This window comes from Chroicocephalus ridibundus, chromosome 5 (genome assembly GCF_963924245.1).
Source record: "Chroicocephalus ridibundus chromosome 5, bChrRid1.1, whole genome shotgun sequence".
Classification (NCBI taxonomy): domain Eukaryota; kingdom Metazoa; phylum Chordata; class Aves; order Charadriiformes; family Laridae; genus Chroicocephalus; species Chroicocephalus ridibundus.
In genome coordinates this window covers 42,638,140-42,658,013 of record NC_086288.1, presented here as the reverse complement: position 1 = coordinate 42,658,013, position 19,874 = coordinate 42,638,140, and the positions used below count along the sequence as shown (strand labels likewise).

At 53.1% G+C, this 19,874-nt stretch overlaps 1 protein-coding gene across 4 annotated transcripts in view; it reads right to left on the bottom strand.

Annotated features, from left to right (window-relative positions):
• The window catches only part of ZNF638 (zinc finger protein 638), a 68,769-nt gene extending 49,710 nt beyond the window's left edge, over positions 1–19,059 (bottom strand). For 3 of the 4 annotated variants that reach the window (XM_063337107.1, XM_063337108.1, XM_063337109.1), the window contains exon 1: positions 18,914–19,059. In XM_063337107.1, coding sequence (XP_063193177.1) covers positions 18,914–19,008 — 95 coding nt within the window. In that variant the 5' untranslated portion in view covers positions 19,009–19,059. Of the gene's footprint in view, positions 1–10,119; positions 13,915–18,913 lie in introns of those variants that run through there. The other variant, XM_063337110.1, reaches the window with a different exon arrangement.
• Between the last annotated feature and the right edge of the window lie 815 nt (positions 19,060–19,874).

Sequence of the window (19,874 nt, the reverse complement as noted above, 5' to 3'; positions counted from 1 at the left end):
CATTTAAGGCTAGATTCTCACCTTCCTCTTCAAAAGCAGCTTTGTTTGGAGTTTGTCTGTGATCCTCTAGACTGCTTTTTCTGGTGCAGTGACATCCTGGCTACTCTTATAGCAGTGACTACGCACCTCACTGATGCTTTATCGTAAGTGAATGAAAAACAGAATTCCCCAAAGACCATTGTGCTTACCTGACTCCTGGAAAATTTAGTCCTTGAAACTTAAAATTTCAGAGTATCACAGAAAAGCCAAATTATACCCTTCTTGCTTTTTGTTCAACTTCATCAGTCCATTTTGCCAAGCTTCCCAATACAGATGGATAAATAAAAGGTTCTGGCTACTTGCTTAAACACTGGAGAGCCTTAACAGCTACATTTGTTAATATGGTGATACAGAATGATCTTGCACCTTCCTGGGTTCGAGGATACAGCTAGAATAAGCTTTTACCCTCTCTCCCTATAAACTTCCTCCCTTCCCAGAGGTCCAGCTGGTTGTGTTTCAAGGATCCAGGGTCAAATTCTGGTGCAGCCCAGCTGCATAACCTTGGCCGGGTTGCTGAGATAACTAGTAGAGTTGTAGGAAAGAGTTCTGATAAAGTCTGTAGTGAGAGTTAAAAAAAGGCAGGGAGGCAGGATTACAGGCAAGACGGACAGGTGCCATTTGCAGCTGAAGGATTCAATAGGAGAGACATCAACCGAGAATCTTAAAAAAAATCCTAAAGAAAAAAAATAGGGAGGCGGTGTTGATGGATGGATGACATCAGTAGATGTCAGCAACCTAACAGCACTGAGGAACCCTTCAGGTAGCAGGCAAGACCTTCTCTTACCGATGCCCATCTAGTCAGCAAATACCCTTTGGTTGTCCTGCTGGGAGCAGTGGGCATGTTAACGCTTAGACTAGCGGTCTGTTAAATTTTACCAGCCTCCATGCATGTTAAACAATAAATAATTGTTTTGCATTTTTAAACTCTTTAGCCTGCTTACAGAGTCTCCTTGTGCAAGGCTAAAGCTAACTAACTAAAGTGACCCAGAGACGGATGTTAACAAAGCTGACAATTCACTAAACCAATCTGAAGGCAAGCCAATGAAAATATGCAGAAAACTCCTGTCTCATACAGGTACAGCACATAACAGTCAAAAGCAGTGGGTACTACTCGATTTGAAGCAAATATGAGAAGTCCCGCAAGTGGAGAAAGAGAAATGCAGCACTGACCAGCAATACCGCTGAGTTCAAGCTCTTGGTGTTGAAGACAAGAAAAAGAAATGGTACCTACATATTGAAGCTGTACTGTTTCAGTGGTCAGCTGTCTATCAACAACAGAAACACCTTTAAGTCAGCTGTGCAATATAAAAATCAATCACAAATAAAACAGGAGGTTTAAGTTAGACGTTTAGCAATAAGACCCCACAAGAATGTGGAAGCCGCTTTCTCTAGTCAAAAGAGAAGGCTTCACCTGAAGACAGTCTTGCACAGTCATTGAAAAGAATAATTTTCTGCTGATTTGTCTCTATAAATGGTATTGAATTTTCTGGATATGTGCTAATTGCAGAGCAGTCAAGTAAAGACTGCATTTCAATATGACGACACTTTGGGAACCCAGGCATGCTGCAGAGACGGATACTATAGGTAATCAAACATTCATCCACAGCCAACATTTTCAGGCCACAAAGATGGCAAGCCCGGAAACCTGACAGCCATGTGACTTTAAACATGCAGAAGGCTGAGGCCAGCAGCCAAGCACACACACAGCCACTCACTCACACCACCCCCTCCCCAGCGGGACAGGGAGAGGAAAAGTGATAAAGCTCAGGGGATAAGATAGAGATGGTATGAAAAGTGAAATGGGGGGAGCCAAGCAAAGGCTATCACTCACAACCTCCCGGAGACGGACCAGTGCCCAGCCGGGCTCCAAGCAACAGCCACCTTGGAAGCTACAACCCTATTCTTTCTTCCTCCACCCCATTTATATGGCTGAGCATGACATTACACGGTATGGAACATCCCTTACGCCAGGTTGGGTCGGCTGTCCCAGCTGCGGCCCCTCCCAGCCTCTTGCCCACCCCAGCCTACTCTCAAGGGTGCAGAGGGGCAGATGAGGAAAAAGAAGAAGCCTGGACACTGTGCAAGCACTGGCCAGCGGCCAGAACACCAGTGACCAACACTTGTTTAGTGAAGACAGTTAGCTCCTCCCTAGCCAGAGCCAGTACAAAATTATAACTACTTCACACAATCTGAATGTGAAGCATAAGGCAAGGGTTAGCAGCAAGGCACCAACACAAGAAAAACAAACTAAAGCAAGTCATGCCCAGAACACCCTGATCTCCTTGAAAGTCCAGCTCAGTAGGACATTAAGCATTAAACAAACTGCATTTAAACCAGACCCCTCCATCCCTGCTGATCCAACTACACTGAAACAAGAAACACCAATTCCAGACCCCACATATGAGAAATTCAAGTTTGATGTAAGTCAGACTTCTTCCCTAGAAAGATCAAATCAACTACACACATTATAACAGCCTGGAAAAAAAAAAAAAATCAAACCAGATGTTTTGTTCCTTGCTTTTCTTCAAACCTACAAAAGCTTCTTAAACAGTCTACTTCCATTTAAAACAAATACAATTTTATTACGTGCATCCTATTACATGCCCTATCAATACCAAACAAGCACCTCCCAAAATGCAAAATCAACTAACAGAACAAATTCAAGAACAGGACTGCAGAAATCTGAAGTACCAACTTGTAATTCACTTCTGCCTCTATATTTTCCTCTTTGGCAATATTGGAAAAAATTGATTTTTTCCCCACACTCCTAGGGCTGGAGCAGGCCAGTGTTAAAAGACAGTTAACTAACACGTCTACCACTGTCTGGCTACAAAAGCCACTATTGAATGCTCACCCTCCTTGCAGTCAGTAATACTTGTTCTTGCTGCCCAGGCTGAATTCAGTGACAGAGAACAACTGCACCATTTCCTACCTTCAAAACTACACAGACACCACAAAACAGGTCACTCGGAGCGCTCCAATTCAAAGCAACTGCCTTTGAGTTCTGCCCCACTGCTAACTCTAGTGAAAATTGGAATTGAGCTCTATGTATGTGAGTATATGAACCCATTACATAAACCTGATGCACAAAATGAGCAACGCTGAGACAAATGTAAAATTAATGTTGTTAAGCATTAGTAAGACGCTGACAGGAACCACTACTATCTATCTCAAATATGAAAGCACCTAGAAAAAAATACCAGAAGCTAAAGTTTCCTAAATGTAAACAAAATACAATATATACTTATGCAGTGGGCTGACCCCAGCCAGAGGCCAAGCACTCACTCAGTCACTTGCTCACTCCCACCACCTCCCCACCCTAGCCAGACAGGAAGAGCAAAACCCATGGATTAAAATAAATACAGTCTAACAGGTCTTTAAATGCCCTACCCCCCAGAAGCAGGGGGGAAACAACCATGAGCAAAGCGAAGGCAGTCTCTCACCTCCTCCCACCGCCAGATGGATGCTCAGCCAGGCTCAAAAAAACACAGGACCTTGGAAGTCAAAAACACCCTTTTTTCCTTCTTCTACCCCAGTTTTTATTGCCAAGCAAGACGTTACACAGTATGGAACAGCTCTTTGGCCAGTCTGGGTTGGCTGGCCCAGCTGTGTCCCCTCCCAGCCTCTTGCCCACACCCAGCCTGCTTGCTTGGAAAAGGGGAGGTGGGGAAGAAAGCCTTGATGCTGTGCAAGCACTGCCCAGCAATAGCCAAAACACTGGTGCCTACCTACACCGGTCCAAAACACAGGACCACACTCCATCACAGCCGGAGACAGTAACAATTCACTGAAATATTTCCAAACCCTGGAGGTGGTCTCAGGTCTCCCCAGGGCTTTTCTGCCCAAGGCTCCCAGGGAGGCTGCGGTGCAGAGCACGCTCCTCGCAGCTGGTCCTGTCTGGCCTGGCCCAAGGGCAACCGCATCGACTATCTCCTGTTCGAAGGCCTGCCACAAGGCTCCACTCGAAATAGTTCTTCTTTCGGGTTACTCAACAGAGAGAACGTGCAAGCTGACTGCAACCCAGCGCACACAGTCTCCAGAAACCCACGACGCCTAGGAAAGCTGCCAGGTTTTTTTTGTTAGCTGGTGGGGACGTGGCTGTTATATTATTGACCATATCCACAGGGATGTGATGATGTCCATCTCTCCACTTCAGCCCCAAGAACCAGATCTCTTTTGCAGGTCCCTTGTCTCACTTTATTTTGCAGCAAAACCAGCCTTCAGAAAGATACGGATTATTCTTTCCCCTTCTCAAACATTTCCTCCGCTGCGTTGCCCAACACAATGATGTTGTCAGTGTACAGCGAGTGTGCAGGGGCTTCGCCCTGTTCCAGTGCTGCCTGTATCAGTCCATGGCAAAAGGCAGGGCTGTGCTTCTACCCTGGGTTAGTCAGCTCCTGGTGCACGGACACCCCTCCATATGAAACCAGCCTGTGGCCTGCACTCTGCTGCCCAAGGCACGGGGCACACATGGGCAGCACTGGTTGTACCACATCTCCTGGCTGCTGGCTGCTTCAGGCTCCCACTCATGCTATAGTACACCATGTCCCGCACAGCAGCATGACCTCCTTCAGACCATGGCAGTCCACCTTCAGCCTCCACCCTCCATCAGACTTTGGCACTGCCATATGGGACTACTACAAGGTGAAGTCACCCCCAAAATCGAGACAGGTTCTGCCCCTATACCCTGTATTGGGGTACACAGTGCAGTCCACCAGAGCCTTGTGCTCCCATGGGTCCAATGTGCCAGGCCATCAAATCCACACCATCCAGTCGAGCCCATTATCCCTTTCCTCTGTCCGGTCAGAGACAAAGCCACCTTATTCCTGGTCAGAGCACTCATTATCTGACTCCAGACACGGCACATCAAACGTCCCTTCATCAATATCAGGAGGAGGAGAGGCACCCTCAGTCCTTCTGCTGCATCTGGGGAATTGCTTGACATCAAGCAGAAGAGCAATCCTCCTAGACAGACACTTTTCAGCTGTTTTCCCCCACAATTCACAAACGCAGCATCTAGGTCTGAGATGGCATGCCATCCCACTACTATGCGTGCTCATCACGGTCACAGAGGGAATAAGCAGGTGGCACCTGGCATGTGCCTGTGGGTCCCTTTCCTCTGAGCTGGGAAAGGCTGACTCTGCATGGCATCCTTCACAACTGAGACTCCAGCCTGTAGGCGTGAGGAGGAAGAGATTCTCTTTGAACGACTGTAGCTGGTGGGACAGTTTCTCCACAGCCGGTGCCTTCTTATCTCTGGCTAGTCCACCATCACCCAGGTGCTGCTGTATGACACCAGCATGTCCAAAAGTAACCTCTGACACATAGCCCTGTGCACTGGACGTCATTCGGATCTCTGGGACCTGGCTGCTGTCCATGTCACTGCAGATCATCTTCACCACTTCCCAGAGATAACAGACAAGGTGGTCCACTTGCCTCTGTCGTCTACTAGATCATCCTTGACAGATACCCCACCTTCAACAGGAGATGCCTGCACTGAGCTCTGGTTTAGCCCCAGTGTCCATTTGTATACCCTCAGATCCAGTGACGCTCCAGCTCCTTTGAGAGCGCTGAACGCAGGCCTGATCCCAACACAGCACTAGAAGCCGCTCTCTCTTTTTCACATACACGAGGCATCCCTCCTTCGGGTGGTCTTCCATTTCAGCAGGATTATATGCCTGTTCAGGCAAAAAATCCCAGGCCATCAAGAGGTGAAAATGGCTCTAGGCACCTGCCCAAATTCTCCCACACCCCATGCCACCCAGGAGCCAGCTGCTGTAGGGCACGTTCCCGTCTGCCATTCCCAGCCATGTGGTTACTGGTGGATCCACCAAGATCTGAATTGGGATCAGTGGATTCAGAGTCTGATGAGGTGGTAGCACGTGCAGGGCACTGGTGGTAGTATAATCGTTATCATTGCAAATAACAGTCAAAACCAAGTTCACAGTACGCACCACTACGAATGTTTCGATTATGTTCCAGAAACCAAGATGCCCTTGCAACAAGGTCAGCAGGATCTGTTCCAGAGGAGGAGGAAGGTGTAATTGACGCTTTTCTCCAGGGGATGGTTCCGGAGTACCAGGATGAGAGTAACACAGAGGCCAAATACCAGACCACAGTCAAAGCACTGCTTTTATCATAGGTTTCCCAGGCAAAACAAAACAACAGAGCAAAGGCTGAAAGCTGCTGTTTCAAAGCCCTACAGCTAAACAGCAATAAATTCAGTCTAGCACAAACCAATCAAATTTGGTTTTATATCTCGATCCCCCTCATGCCCCTCACTGAGCTCCGAAAAAGACTGTGGTGTGTCAATGCCAGTCAGCAGCCAAAGACCCACAGAGCCACTCACCCACCCTTACTCCCCACCCCAGCAGGTCTGGGGAGAAAAGGAAGCACAAAAGTGAGAAAACTCATCGGTTAAGACAAAGACAATCTAAGAGGTAAGAAGGGCAGGGGGGAGGAATCAAGCACAGCAAAGGCAATTATTACTCACCGCCTCCCACAGACAGACCAGTGCCCAGCCAGGCTCCAAGCAATGGCCACCTTGGAAGCCAAAAACCACCCTTTTGTTCTTCTTTTAGCCCTGTTTTTACTGCTGAGCAGGACATTACGTGGTATGGCATATCCCTTTAGCCAACCCAGGTCAGAGCTGTGTACCATTACAACCTCTTGCCTACTCTCAGGGGTGGCAAGAGGGAAAGCCTTGACACTGTGCAAGCATCCTTCAGCAAAGACAAAACACTGGTGTGTGACCAACACTGGTTTAGCCACAAATCCAAAACACAGCTCACAGGCTGCAGTAAAAACAGTTAACTCCATCCCAGACAGAGCCAGTACCACTCAGTAACATAATTCACTCAAGTATTCCAAAAAGACTCCATTCCATTCCAGTGTTCATGGGCTTCAGTGCATCAAGTTTATATACAAACACACACACACAAAGAATCAGCACAAGTCTTTCAGCAAGTAATTCTTAAAATATGACCAAAAAGGGCATTTCAGCACCTTCATGGAATATTAGCAGCAGAAATCTACTGTCCTTTTTCCATTTTCACTTTTCATGTAAAACTTTAGAGCTGTACAAATCCAGCATGCTGTTTAATAAGTACATTTACATTCGTGCAACAGCTCTGAGGTACAAGGAGCTCTGCACACCTGATGTGGAGATGTGCCCAAGAGCATAGCAGACAAAGAGTAAATACTAATAATCCTGCCTAAAACTTACTAAATAAACATAAACTCCATTCAGAATACTTAACTTGATGTCAAACAAATAAGAAAAAAATGTATTTACTTTCAAATGAGAAACGCCGAAAAAAAAAGGTCTTGATGTTCTTCCTGTTTCATAAATTGAAGAGCTCCTTCTTTGGTAAGGACTAACACGAACACAGTTGAGCTTCCACTGTGCTCAAGCCCCAAAACCAAAGTGCAAGATACTTGGGAAACCGAATGGAAGAAAAGGAAACCAGTGGTATAGCAGGGAGCAGCAAGTTTTGTAACCACTTGAAGCCCCACCCTTGGATAAACAGCAGGCATTTGTATCAGTTGTCAAAGAAGCTGGAGAAGAAATCAGTCTAGTCCCTTATGTCCTCCACCCTTCAAGCCAGCATGATTGTTCTGTTAGTTCTGGCAGATGATTTGTATTTTTTTTAAAGCAGAAAAAACTGCAATTAAAGATACTTTTCGTCCTTCAGCAGTGACTTGTCAATAGGGAAAATAATTACCTCAGATTTACATCCACCCCCTTGAAGACCTCACAACATAGTTAGAATTTAATATTCTAAATGACTAGTGAATAATCACATAGCAGACAGAAGAGCTTAACCCAAAACTGAACACATGTTCAACATCAACTCTGGGCTGTAAACCAGGATGGATGATTGTCGGTGGTTGTTTTTTTTTTTTTTTAAACACAATACATTTTAATCAGTTATTTACATACTTTTAAAAAAATTATATAGAAAAATAAATTTTAAGAAATTAACAACCTATATTACATTACTGTATTAAAATAATTGTAAGTGAGCAAAAATACTAAAGCAGTATGTGTCTAAGTGTCAAAAAAAGGTCAAATCTCCAAATGAATAAGGTTCCTGCATAGGCACTATAAATCAGATTATGCTATGGCACAAAAACGCTTTGCCTTGGGCAAAAAGAATTCTTGTTGTTTTGGTTATTTTGACCAATTCAGATCAACTACTATTTTATTCAAAGTCAAGAAGCCAAGCGCATAAGGAAGAAACGGGAAAGCTGCCTTTCTACCCCCAATCGAGAATTATAAGGTAGCAGAAGACATCTACATTCTGAGCTCTCGAAGGATACAGTGATGAAAACCAACCTCTCCAGTTAACCAGAGTGAACATTACTTCATTCAACGGCCAGTTTTAAAGCCAAAACCACTATTCCCAAACTGCCAGATAGCTTTATTTCAATGTAATGTGCTAAATTAGTGGATTCGATTAAAGGTCTGCGCTTTCACTGAAACACAGCTGGACACAGACACAACATAGGTAAGAATCAGAAAGCAAACGGTGCATTTCCCTCACTTAACAAACATGTAAAAGCTGAGATTGAATAATATCAAACTTGTTAAATCAACATGCGCGCTACCAGCGTGCCAAGGCTCCGGCTGCAATGCAGATAAGCGTTCTACTGCGGTTCACAAGCGCATGTTTGCTCACCTGCCCTTCGCGCTGCAAGAAACTACAACCAGAGGCCGGGTGGCTGGGGCAGGGCATACCCCCGTGTGCCTACAGCGCCTGGCAGGGGAAGGGGGGAGACGCTCCGTGCCCACCGCCCCTGCGGTACACAACGCTGCTGCCGTCGCCGCGCTGAACCCCCCTCGGCAGCAAAATAAAGAAACGAAGGGGCGGCAGCCGCTCGCCCAAACGCGCTGCAGCGCCTAGATCCTGCCGCAGCACCCCGTTATCAACCGGCTGCGCGGAGGCGCTTCGCAGCAGCCAAGGAAAAAAGGCGGCGAGGCCGCTACACCGCGCTGCTCCCCGGCGCTGCTCCCCAGCCCCGCCGCGGTCCGGGGCTCCGGTGGGCGAGCGGTGCTAGGCCTAAAGAGGGGTCGTCGTAGCGGCTGACGGAGGGCGCCATACCCATGGCCTACAGCAGGAGCCCCAGCCGCCCCCACCCGCCGCCATTTTGTGCGTCCCCTCAGCCCCCGCTGCGCCACACAGGGGCGGGGGGCGGCCGGCGCCGAGCTCCTACCTCCGGCGTGGCGCAGCCGCACCGCGCTCTTCACAGCCACCCTTCGCACCGCTTCCTCTGCCGCTTCTCCCCGCCGCCGCTCCGTCGCGCCGAGCCGAGCGGAGCCAGGCTTCGAGCGGGCCGGGCACCGCCGCGGCGGCCACGGAGATGCAGCCCCGAGCAGGGAGACAATAGGCACTGCGGCTGCGCGCGGAGGGGAGGGGCGGAGCGCAACCGGCGGCGCGGAGGGCGCATGCGCAGAAGACGCCGAGCCACTGCGCAGGCGCACTGGGCCCCGCGAGGTCGGCCGCCTCGGTGTGGGCACGGCTCCCGCAGTACGCATGCGCAGTCGCCCTGCCTGCCCTCGGGCGTGCAACTGCGCATGCGCCGCCTGGGGCCACCCGCCGTTGCCGCAGGGCATGCTGGGAGTTCGCCCCTATATAATTGCTGCCGCCGCCATCGTTCCCTCACGGCAGCGGGGGCGGCTGGGCTTTATTTTGTGGGTGTGCTCGCACCGCCTGTCTTTAGGCATCGTTGTTTCCTTCTACTTCTCATAGGCCTGCTGTTGTTCTCTTTCTTGCACCCTCTGTGTCTCTCATCAGCCTTTGTCACAGAATCATTTAGGTTGGAAAGGACCCTTGGGATCATCGAGTCCAACCATCATCTCCACTTTACAAAGTTCTCCCTTACACCATATCCCCTAACGCCACATCTAAACAAGTCTTAAACACATCCAGGGATGGTTACTCCACCACCTCCCTGGGCGGCCTATTCCAGTGTCTAGCTACTCACTCTGTGAAGAATTTTTTTCCTAATGTCCAGCCTAAACCTACCCTGCTGCAGCTTGAACCCATTCCCTCTTGTTCTTGTTCTATCACTAATTACCTGTGAGAAGAGACCAGCACCAACCTCTCTACAATGTTCTTTCAAGTAGCTGTAGAGAGCGATGAGGTCTCCCCTCAGCCTCCTCTTCCTCAAACTAAACAGTCCCAGCTCCTTCAATCGCTCCTCATAAGATTTATTCTCCAGGCCCTCATTGCCTTCCTCTCCTTGTTCTTCTGCTGAAGGTCCAGTGTCTGCGGTGGGCCCGCGCCGTGGCTGCTAGGCTGTGCTTTGTCCCAAAGCTGGCACTGCTGCAGCGGGTGTGCAGCGAGGGCACCTGCCCTTCCTACCTTGCCTGCGGCTGGTTGTTGACCTGCTGTTATGGAAATCAGAGACGCGAGGGTAGTGAGCAGCCATCCTTCTCTTCCCTGTATGAGCCTCCCTCAGCAACACTATGAGCTTCTGGAATTGTCCTCTCAGGTGGCTCCCACCTTGTTTTTCCAGCCTATGTTCAGCCACATGCACAGCCCCAGTTAAACGTGTGGATCCATTCTGCAGGGTTCCTTTTCAAGTCCTGGGCTTGACTGGGACCCAGTGGCTGCCCCAGTTTTCCAGTGGAAACTAGCACAGAGCTTAAGACTTTGAGGCACTGACTTACAGGGGTTGCCCATGCTGCTGTCTGGAATTATGTCTTCTTTTGGAGTAATACTACTAATACCTGGTACCTCCAAGGAGCTTACTTCCTTGGGGATGCAGTGAGTCAGTGTCGCAAAATGCAGTCTTCCCCCATTAACTGTGGTCTGCAGTTGCGGCGATGACCTGGAGAGGAGAGTCTAAAAAGCTCTGTCACCTTGGGTGGCCCTGTGAGGTTTTGGTGCTGGGAGCTCCTGTTGCTCTGGGCTCCTCTGTGCTCTTGCCTGTGAAGCACCTTTGCAGAGTCACAGGCTTCTCTCTGAGGAGACGGAAGATGCCTTTAAGAGCTGCCACATTATTTCCTGAAAATACCAATGTGGATGCCAAACCTAACCACAGAGTCAGCCAGAAACACTGCTGCTGTGTTGTCGTGACTGCCCCCAAAGCACGTATGGTATAAAGCAGGCCTGTGACCAGCTTTGCCCCAAACCACACCATTTGTTTGCGTGGTGGAGCATATTTCAGAGCTGCTGAAAGCGCTGCATCTTGCTGCAAATGTGGCAGACAGCAGGCACCCACTCAGCTTCTTTTTTAGCAGACTGGGAGTAGGCTGAGCAGTGCCAGTGGACTGGCTGCCATTCCGATCTGTCCGGCTGTACTGCTTTGAAGTTGCCTGGGCGCCTGTCTTCCACGTTGTGTTTGAGATCCCGCAGACACTTTGTATAAATCCAGTAAAAAATGATTCACTGGTGCTGGATTTTCTGACAAAGCTGGGCTGACGCAGAAATAGCTTGCTCGTCTTTGTCTCCAAATCTGTTTCCATTCCTCTCCAGCGCATCGCAGTCTTGGAAACTCTAGTAACCCTTAAAAGTTAAGACTTCCACATATTCTTGGCTTTTGAAACCTGCTTAGAGACATCTAGTCCTGCAGCCCATGATTTCTGTAGACCACAGGCATTCCTTACTCCCACCACAGCATAGCAAGGGAAAGTAAGAAGCTAGGATCGTTTTGAAGAGTTGGAAGCTGTGTTTCCTAAACTTCTAAATCAAACTTGCAGCTAAATTATATGACACATGCCTGTGTCTGTTTTGCCATTCTGGGGCCAGCCCAAAGATCTTGTCTGACGAGGTATTCTGGAAGGGAAAATCTGTTGTAAACTAAAAGACAGGATCAGCTTTTATGTTGAGACCACGGGACTCTGACAGAGTTAACTGCGGTTTTAGGAGCATCCCAAGGGTGGACTGTGCCCAGCACTTCCTGTGGAGACTTTAACATCATGTTGGGAAAGAATCGTTTGGGTCAAAGGCTTTGTAAAAGAAAGATGAGATGAGCCCTCTGCCTACGTGGAGCTTGAACGCCATCCTGTTCCCATTGCTAGTGCTCTGCGCTGCTGCCCTGACAGTTGTAAAACATAACAGTTGAAAATCGGAAATTAAATTTGAGTCAAAACGGACTGAGGTCCAGGTGCAAAGAAGGCTGGAATCACATCCACAGTCTCATTTGCTAAATATCCAGTAGCAATTACAGCAGCGCTGTTTTAAAAGGCATCATTAAGACGGTAAAATTAAACAAATTAAGGACTAAGACCTTTGGGAATGTAAACATTTAGGCTGCTCATGAAACCTGATCTGTCCAACACATCCTGGTATCCTGACACGATCTCTGGTTATGTGATGCGAGACTGAAGCCCCCTCAGCTCTGCTGCAGGAGTGGGGTTTGGCACCTGGAGGACCTGTTTGCTGCAGGACTCTGCCTCATTTGTTGCAAAACACAGGAGATGGAAAGGGCATGAGGCAAGGGGATTGAAATAAAAGTCTTACGGTTTCATAAGAGCTTCAGCCACAGCCAGGTCCTAACCTTGCTCCTGTGAAGGAATCCCCAGGGGCTGCTGGACGGGCCTCTCTAATCCAGCTCATTTTAGGTGTTTGCTGGTTCTTTGCCAAATTTTCTGTGCTCCTGACTCAGTTGTAGGTCTGATGCAGGGTGCACGGAGCCACAGCTGAAGTCATGAAGCTGCCCTTTGCAAATGCAATGCTAAGTAGCTCAAGGATACGTTGACAGGCCTCACTCTTGGAAATGGTTTTGATCATTTTAACCATAAAATGGCATGGATGACAAGCATATAAAATTTTGTTCCGAATATTTAAAACACAGACACGGGATGTCCATGTGAGAACATGGCAAGGAATCTCGCTCTCTCTAAAGGTGCTTAGTAAACCCAAACTGTCTTTAGCTCTTAGATGTGCTGCTCTGGGTCAAAATAAGAGAAGGTCCCCAAAAGAGATGTATATGTGACCAAAGCACAAAACCTGCTGCCAGAACAACTCCAGGAGATACTGGAGATCTCAGCCCAGCAGCTCAGCATGCAGGAGAGACGGGTCTGCAGCGGCAGGAACCCAAGTCCCCTTTCCAGTGCTGGCCCTGAAGCTCACCATAAACCACACCATATTTCACAGGGGCTGTGGGGTGTGAGGAGAAGGCCCTTGGGGTGTAGCCAGAAAGTGAGATTATTTTTCAGGTCTGCAACCCACTTTTAAATCACATGGTCACCGAAGACTCAAGCTGAGACAGTGGCTGCTGGGAGAGCAGGCACACGTGTAGTGCAGGGCGCTGGCTACATCTTGTAGAGGAGATGTAAATCACAGAGTCAGGAAGGAGCTGATGCAGCCAGGGTCTCCTTATGTGAAGGACTTCACTCGGGCAGGTTTTTGGCTACTTGACAAAATTATCTGGCTCCCAGCTGCTGTCCCATCCCCATCATATTGTCAAGCCTTGCCCAAAGTCTGTGTTTTCCATCCGATTTGGTCCCACTCCAGGCTGCCCAGGCTGACAGGTATTAATAGTCCTTTAGGCTGTGAACTCCGGGACCTGGCTGGCAGCTTGCGGAGCCCTGCATACTCTTTGCCTGACACATTGGTATCTGGCAACCGTCGCCGCTCCGCGTGACAGTGTGGGTTGTCACAGCCCACAGCCGGGTCTAGGAACAGATTGGGTGCAATTAACTGGTTTTACATCTTTGATGTCCGATCCCTCTGCCCAATGTGTGGCGCTACAGGGGGGCCGTAGGAATTCAGGCACTGCCCCTATAGAAGAGATGTAGCAGGTCTGCCACTTCCCTCTGAAGCATCCTGGGTGAGTCATTTGCCATTACACCTTGTAGGAAAGGTGTGTCACACCCCAAAAAATGGGGGGAGAGCCAGAGCTGGGGTCAGAGGAGTGGGAGAGCTGAAGCCTGGAAACACAGTCGTGTTATGACTTGGTGAGTTTTAGGCATCTTCTGCAACATCACAATGACCCAAGGGGCGCTCCTGTCAATCACAGCGACAAGGAGGTCACTGTTAATGGACGCTACACACCTCGGAGCTGTGAAAGCCCCAGGTGACAGGGAGAGCCCATGTTGAGGAGCTCTGGACCTCCACCTGGTTTGTCAGCTCTTTGTCTTGCTGTGGCTGAGGCCAGAGGTGGCCATGCTACGCGTTCGGAAGACCTGAGCTTTGGATCATGCCTACCCGGACCCTGCAGCCCCATTTTCCTCATCACCCATGTGAGCAAGTCCCTGGGCTTCCCGGGAGAAGACCGTGCATACCCTTGGAGCATGCTGGATCCGTGCCCCACTGTGCCATCCTCCTGTGGGGAGAAGGGGGTACCAGGACATGGCCCTCCTGCAGACCTCCCCCTTGCATCTCCTTCAGGTCCCCACACTCTCCCTGCTGAGCAGAAACACCAAAAAGGGCTGTAAAAATGACCACAGTTTCTCCTGACACAGAAAAAACACTTGCCCTCGAAGTACATCCTGTTTGACTGCAAGCAGGGACTTAGCAGATGTTTTAAAAGCAGATTAAAAAGAACCCGAGCGGCGGCAGTGCAGCCGAGTCCCTCTGTCAGGGGGTGTTTATGGATGCTGGAGGCTTAAGGACGTATTTGTCCGCTGTGCTTCCCTCTGCAGCTGCCTGCCCCAGCCCCTGCAGCTGCTGCTCTACACGGAAGGAGCTGGGATTTACTGGGGGAATATGTTTCCTTCACGCTCTGACGGCTCATCCATCCCCGTTGGAGCCGCCGGGCCGAGCTGGGAGCTCTCCCGGCAGATGGTGCCTCTGAGCCGGCAGAGCTGCAGCGGGGCCGGGATCCTGCACGGCTCCGGGCTGGCTGCTTCGGGGACTGGCTTCCCAGCCAGGATCCTGGGGCTTGAAATTACTGCTCCCCACGCCGGGACTGCCCTTTAAAATCCATTTTTGCCACGACTACACGTTTAACTCCCTGTCTCCTGACGCAGATGCTCTGCGCAGTCTGGATGCCGAGCTCCAAAAAAAAAAAACCTTGTGAGAGTGAATTATTAACGCTCAGTTTAAATAGTGGTAAAGTAGGGGCAAGGCCCGGGGAGGTGGGATGGACTCGGGGCTGCATCGCTGCAATGAGATCGCGAGCGCACAGATGAAGCCATGCATGTAAGTGAGGCTGTCAGAATAAAATGAGAGTACTGAGCTTGGCAAGATTAAAAAGGCAGTTTTGGAGCGGGAGCAGCGTCTCGCAGCAGCATGGAGCGGGGCAGAGCGATCTTGCAGGGATCCCAGCCGCAGTGGGATCCCCTCCGCTTCTTTCCAACAAGACTCCAAGGAGCAGGAATGAAATGGAGGAGAGGACAGGGATGGCCACCCCAACAGATGAGCAAAGCACGCCGCCTTCTCATGGCTGGCTCCTCGGTGGGTCCCTCTGGCCTCTGCCTGTGCCAGGGGATGTGGGAGCAAAACCCCAGCAAGGCAGCAGCTCTGCCCGCCAGTGCTGGGGCTGCTGGAAACCCCCATAAAACACCCTCTTATTCAGGCTGTTTCCTGCAAAGCTCAAGCAAGAGCTGACCCAGAAACCCTCCGCTTTGCCGCACGCAGCATCCTTCATGTTTGGATCCTCTGCCAACAGAGGACTGCCTCTCAGTCCTACTCCAGCTGGCCAGGGACAAGGATATGGAGCAGCCACCACCTCCCCATCGTCTACTGCTCCTCCGCCACAGGATGGGACCTCCGGACTTTGCTTTCTGCCCCTGATTCCCAGCTGCACCTTCACCAGCCAGAGCCTTCGGGCTGGAGCAGGGACGTGTCAAAGCACCTGCTTTCCCACCGTCACCTAGTTAATTTATTAATTCATCAGCAAGGCCTGACAAGGGTGACATTTTAAGCAGCTGTGGTGCAGCACAGAGCAAGCGCGAGGAAGCTTGGAGACTTGCTACACTCCCCTGCGTTGTACCCCAGGTGTGTGACAGCCCCTCACCCCAGATGGCAGTCGCCAGCCCCTGGGGACCGTTGGGGGCTCACACTGCGTGACACCGGCGCCGAGGCTGGAGACAGCCTCCGGCCACCCACCCATGCCTCCAAACAGCTCAGGGGCATGCCCGCAGCTCTGGAGGATGCGTCCCCACGGTGCTGCTTTACGGCCGGGTGAGATGATGCACCGGGAGAACTGCGAGCTGGGGTGCTGAGAGGACTGGGAGGATGAGGAGCCCTGGTGCTGGCAGTCCCCAACATGGTCACACCAGGCTTAAAAATCACAGCAACTGATGTAGCTTGAAACTGCTGAGCTCTGGGGCTGCATCCTGCTCCTTCCCAAGTCCCTTTCCATGCCTCTGAGTGCCGCCCCCGGGCTGCATTTAACCTGGGGCAGGGTGGGCTGGAGGGCTATGACAAGGACCGCAGGCAAGTCAGTTTCCCCGCCGTGCCACCTCCCATGGCTCCCCTGCCCAGGAGGATGTGTCCCCCCAGCCCGCCAGGTCCCTGCCCCCCCAGCCCCTCAGCATGCAAGGTGAGCGGTGATGCCGGGGGGGGGGGGTGTCCCAGCAGGCCCTTGGTGCAGGAGAGCAGTTTGGGAGGAGAAGGGACATTTCTGGGGCTGGGTTGGAACAACCTGTGGACACGAATGGGGGGAAAAAACCAGAAAATGCCCAATGCCCTACCCTCCAGCATGAGGCTCTCCCCTCCCAGTCCAAAGGGCTCCAGAATTTTCTCGTCTGGCTCCAAAAGGGGACCCAAACGGAGCATTCTGGGTGTTACCCCCAAAGCAATGCAAATCCACCCCTAAATAGCAGCAAGATGGTTGGGAAAGGGGGAGAGAAGGGACAGAAAGATGCATACAGGCACAGATGAGGAGACACGGGTGTGGGGCTGGTGGGACGAGCGCCAGAAGATGAGGCTGGTTAAATGCAGGGGGACGTGCAGCCTCATGTCCCTGCTGGGGACAGGGCAGGGGACATACAGACCCATGTCCCTGTCCCCACAGAGGCATCCCTGTGGCCGGGACCACGTGTGGTGCCGAGGGAGGCCGTGTTTGACATTCCCGCGTCGGCAGCTGGGGCCAGGGCAGTGTGTGACAACACGTCGGTGGCATTCTCAGGCACTCGATGGCCTTCACTGACCTTGCGGGGCTGCCCTCACCCGTTACCCATCCTGTTAACCCCACAGGATCCAGGGATGGAGCTGGGGGCAGAACAGTGCCCACGAGGGCAGAGCCGTGCCCACTTGCACCATCGCCCAGGTCCGTGCCAGGACCTCTCATACCCCAAAGTGACCCGGGAGCCCCCAAACCACGGTCCCCAACAGTTCAGGTCCTCACCGTGCCTGTGCGTGGGAGCTCCGGGTCCACAAGTGTCCCTGCGCACCCAAAAGCCAAAGGGGATCCACAGGTGAGGGTCTGGGGGGGCAACGGCAAATCCACTGGAGCTGTGGGGCTCCTCGTGATGGGACCATGGCGCTGGGCCGAACCCGTGCTGGCAGTGGGGAACCTATGGGCTTCTGCGCTCGGGAACGTCTCCCATTACAGGCAGTAAGCACAAACATCCCAGCACCCCGGGGCCATCCCGTGCTGCCTCCCCGGGGCCGTTCCTGCCACCCCAGAGCGGGGCTGCCCCAGCTCTGACCCCCTCCCTGTGCCAGATGCCCAGCAGCACCCCCGGACCTCCATCAGCATCTCCCACACCCCAAAACCCACATGGGCAAGAGCCAGTGCACCATTCCCTTGTGCCAGGGGGGTGCCCAGCACCTCTCTGGATCAGGCCCTTTGGCCACAGGCTATTTTTATCCCGTCTGGTGGCAGAGCCCGGTCCTCAGCCATACAAGGAGCAGTCAGCCGCCCTGGAGTGGTAATTTGTCCCCAGGGTGCCACATTTCAGGTCGCCCAAGTGGACGGCAGCGACCGGGGGAGATTGTCACCTCAACGGAGCAACCTGCTCGTCTTACATGCCCGACTGGACACTGCGGACATCCCGCTCGCCTCTTGGGGACACCTTGTGATGTTTGTCCCCCGATACCCAGCCCCTATTTCTCAACTCGCCCCAAATTAGCACCTGGTGATGAGCAGGTTCCCGACGGATGAGGGCACACGATTAGAAATAGCTCGCCGCTCCAGCCATCGATGCCATCGATGGGAGCATGGTGGCCGAGGGGCTGGTGCAACCATCCAGATGCTGGGCTAAGGGACAAGGGCCAGTGGCCCTGGATGCGGCCCTCTCCTTGTCCCCCAGCACAGCTGATTGCGTTTTGCTCAGTAGCACACCTCCCCATCAGGCAGGAGAGCAAAGTGACATGCCCAGGGACACTCCAGACACCAGTGGCAGAGACCCTGGGACTTTGCCGAGGTGGGAGTCTGGGTGTTGCACACGCGTGTGGGGGCAAACTGGTACAAGCAAGGGGGGTCCGGCCCCATGGGGGTCCCTGGACCACGCAGCATCCCTTGGCTGACTCCCGAACCCCGTATCCTTCAGGACGGTCCCTCCTGCTGGGGGGTCCTCACCTCCCCACAGTGTGGGGACCCCCCTGGCCAGGGGCACGGGGACCTCCCCAGGCTGCAACCTCCCCTTCCTTTTATCAAAATCCCACTCTAGGGGGTGGAAGGGCTTTGAGGTCACCCCAATGGGAGGAGATTTCGGTGCACCCCCTTCCAATGTGGGGCTCCCCACGGGGATGCAGCCCTGTTCCATGGGCACCCTCCTCCCAGAGCCCCCCCACAGCTGCGGGTTGGACCCCCGACCCAGTGCCGGGGCGTGGGGCTGCTTCTCCCACCCAGCTCCTCCGTACCCCAGTGCGGGCTCCGGGGGTGGCGAGTAGGGCTGGGGACACCGAGGGGCTGGGAAACGCTCAACCTCCCCTACCCCCCTCCAACCCCTCCGTGCGCAGGGGCCGGCAGCCGGGCGTGGGGACCCCCGGGGAGGCTGCGGGAACCCCCGGGGGGCCGGGGCACTCACCGTCCGAGCGGGTCGAGGGGCAGCGGGCCAGGGGCGGGGGGGCGCTGGGGGCCCCGCTTTCGGGGCGCGGAGCCCCCACCGCCTCCCGCCGGCATCTCGGGGGGACGGGGCGCGGGTGCCCTCGGGCGCCGCCCGGCGCGGCCCCCGGGCTTGGTGCTGGCAGCCGGCCTGGGCTCGTCGCGGCTGGGGGGCGGCCACCGGACACGGGTAACCGGGGGGGGGAGATGGGGGGGGACCTCGGGGACGGCGCTGGGGGAGCCGGGGGTGCGGGGCTGGGTCCCCCTCGAGGTGCCCTCAACACTCGAGGGTGTGGGGCTGGGTGCCCCCCCCTACCCTGGGGGTGAAGGCGCGCCCCCCCCCCTCCATCACCGAGGTGCCCCCCCCAAAATTGGGGGTACAGGCCGGGTCCCCCAGCACTGGCCCCAGGACTGAGGTACGGGGCTGGGTCCCCCCCGCGGTCCCCCCATCACTCGGGGTGCGGGGCTGGGTCACCCCCCCCCCCAAAGGGTTCAGGTCCACCCCCGCCCCACCCCGCAGCCACGCGCCCGCCACGTGACGGCCCCCACCCCCCCCCGGCTCGGGCGCCCGGGGATTCCCCCGCCCCCTCGCTGTGTTTACATCGACCCACCAATCAGAGGCTCCCTCGCAGCGCTCCTTCGTGGGCGGGGCAGGAGGCTTGCGACGCCTCTTCCCATTGGGCGTCGCCCCTGCCAATCAGGATCAGGGCGGAGGGGGGCGGGGTGATGGCGTTATTTACATCGTGGCCGGCCACGCCCGCCCCACCTCGGCCCCGCCCCCGCCGTCTGACCCCACGTGGGGGACGCGTGCGCCCCAACCAATCCGACCCTTGGAGGTTAACCAATCAGGTAGTGGCAGAGGGGGCGGGACTAGAAGCCGGAGTGGCAGCGGACTGTTGGAATAGCGACACGCTCGCGTACCCTTCCACCCAACCAGGCTTAGA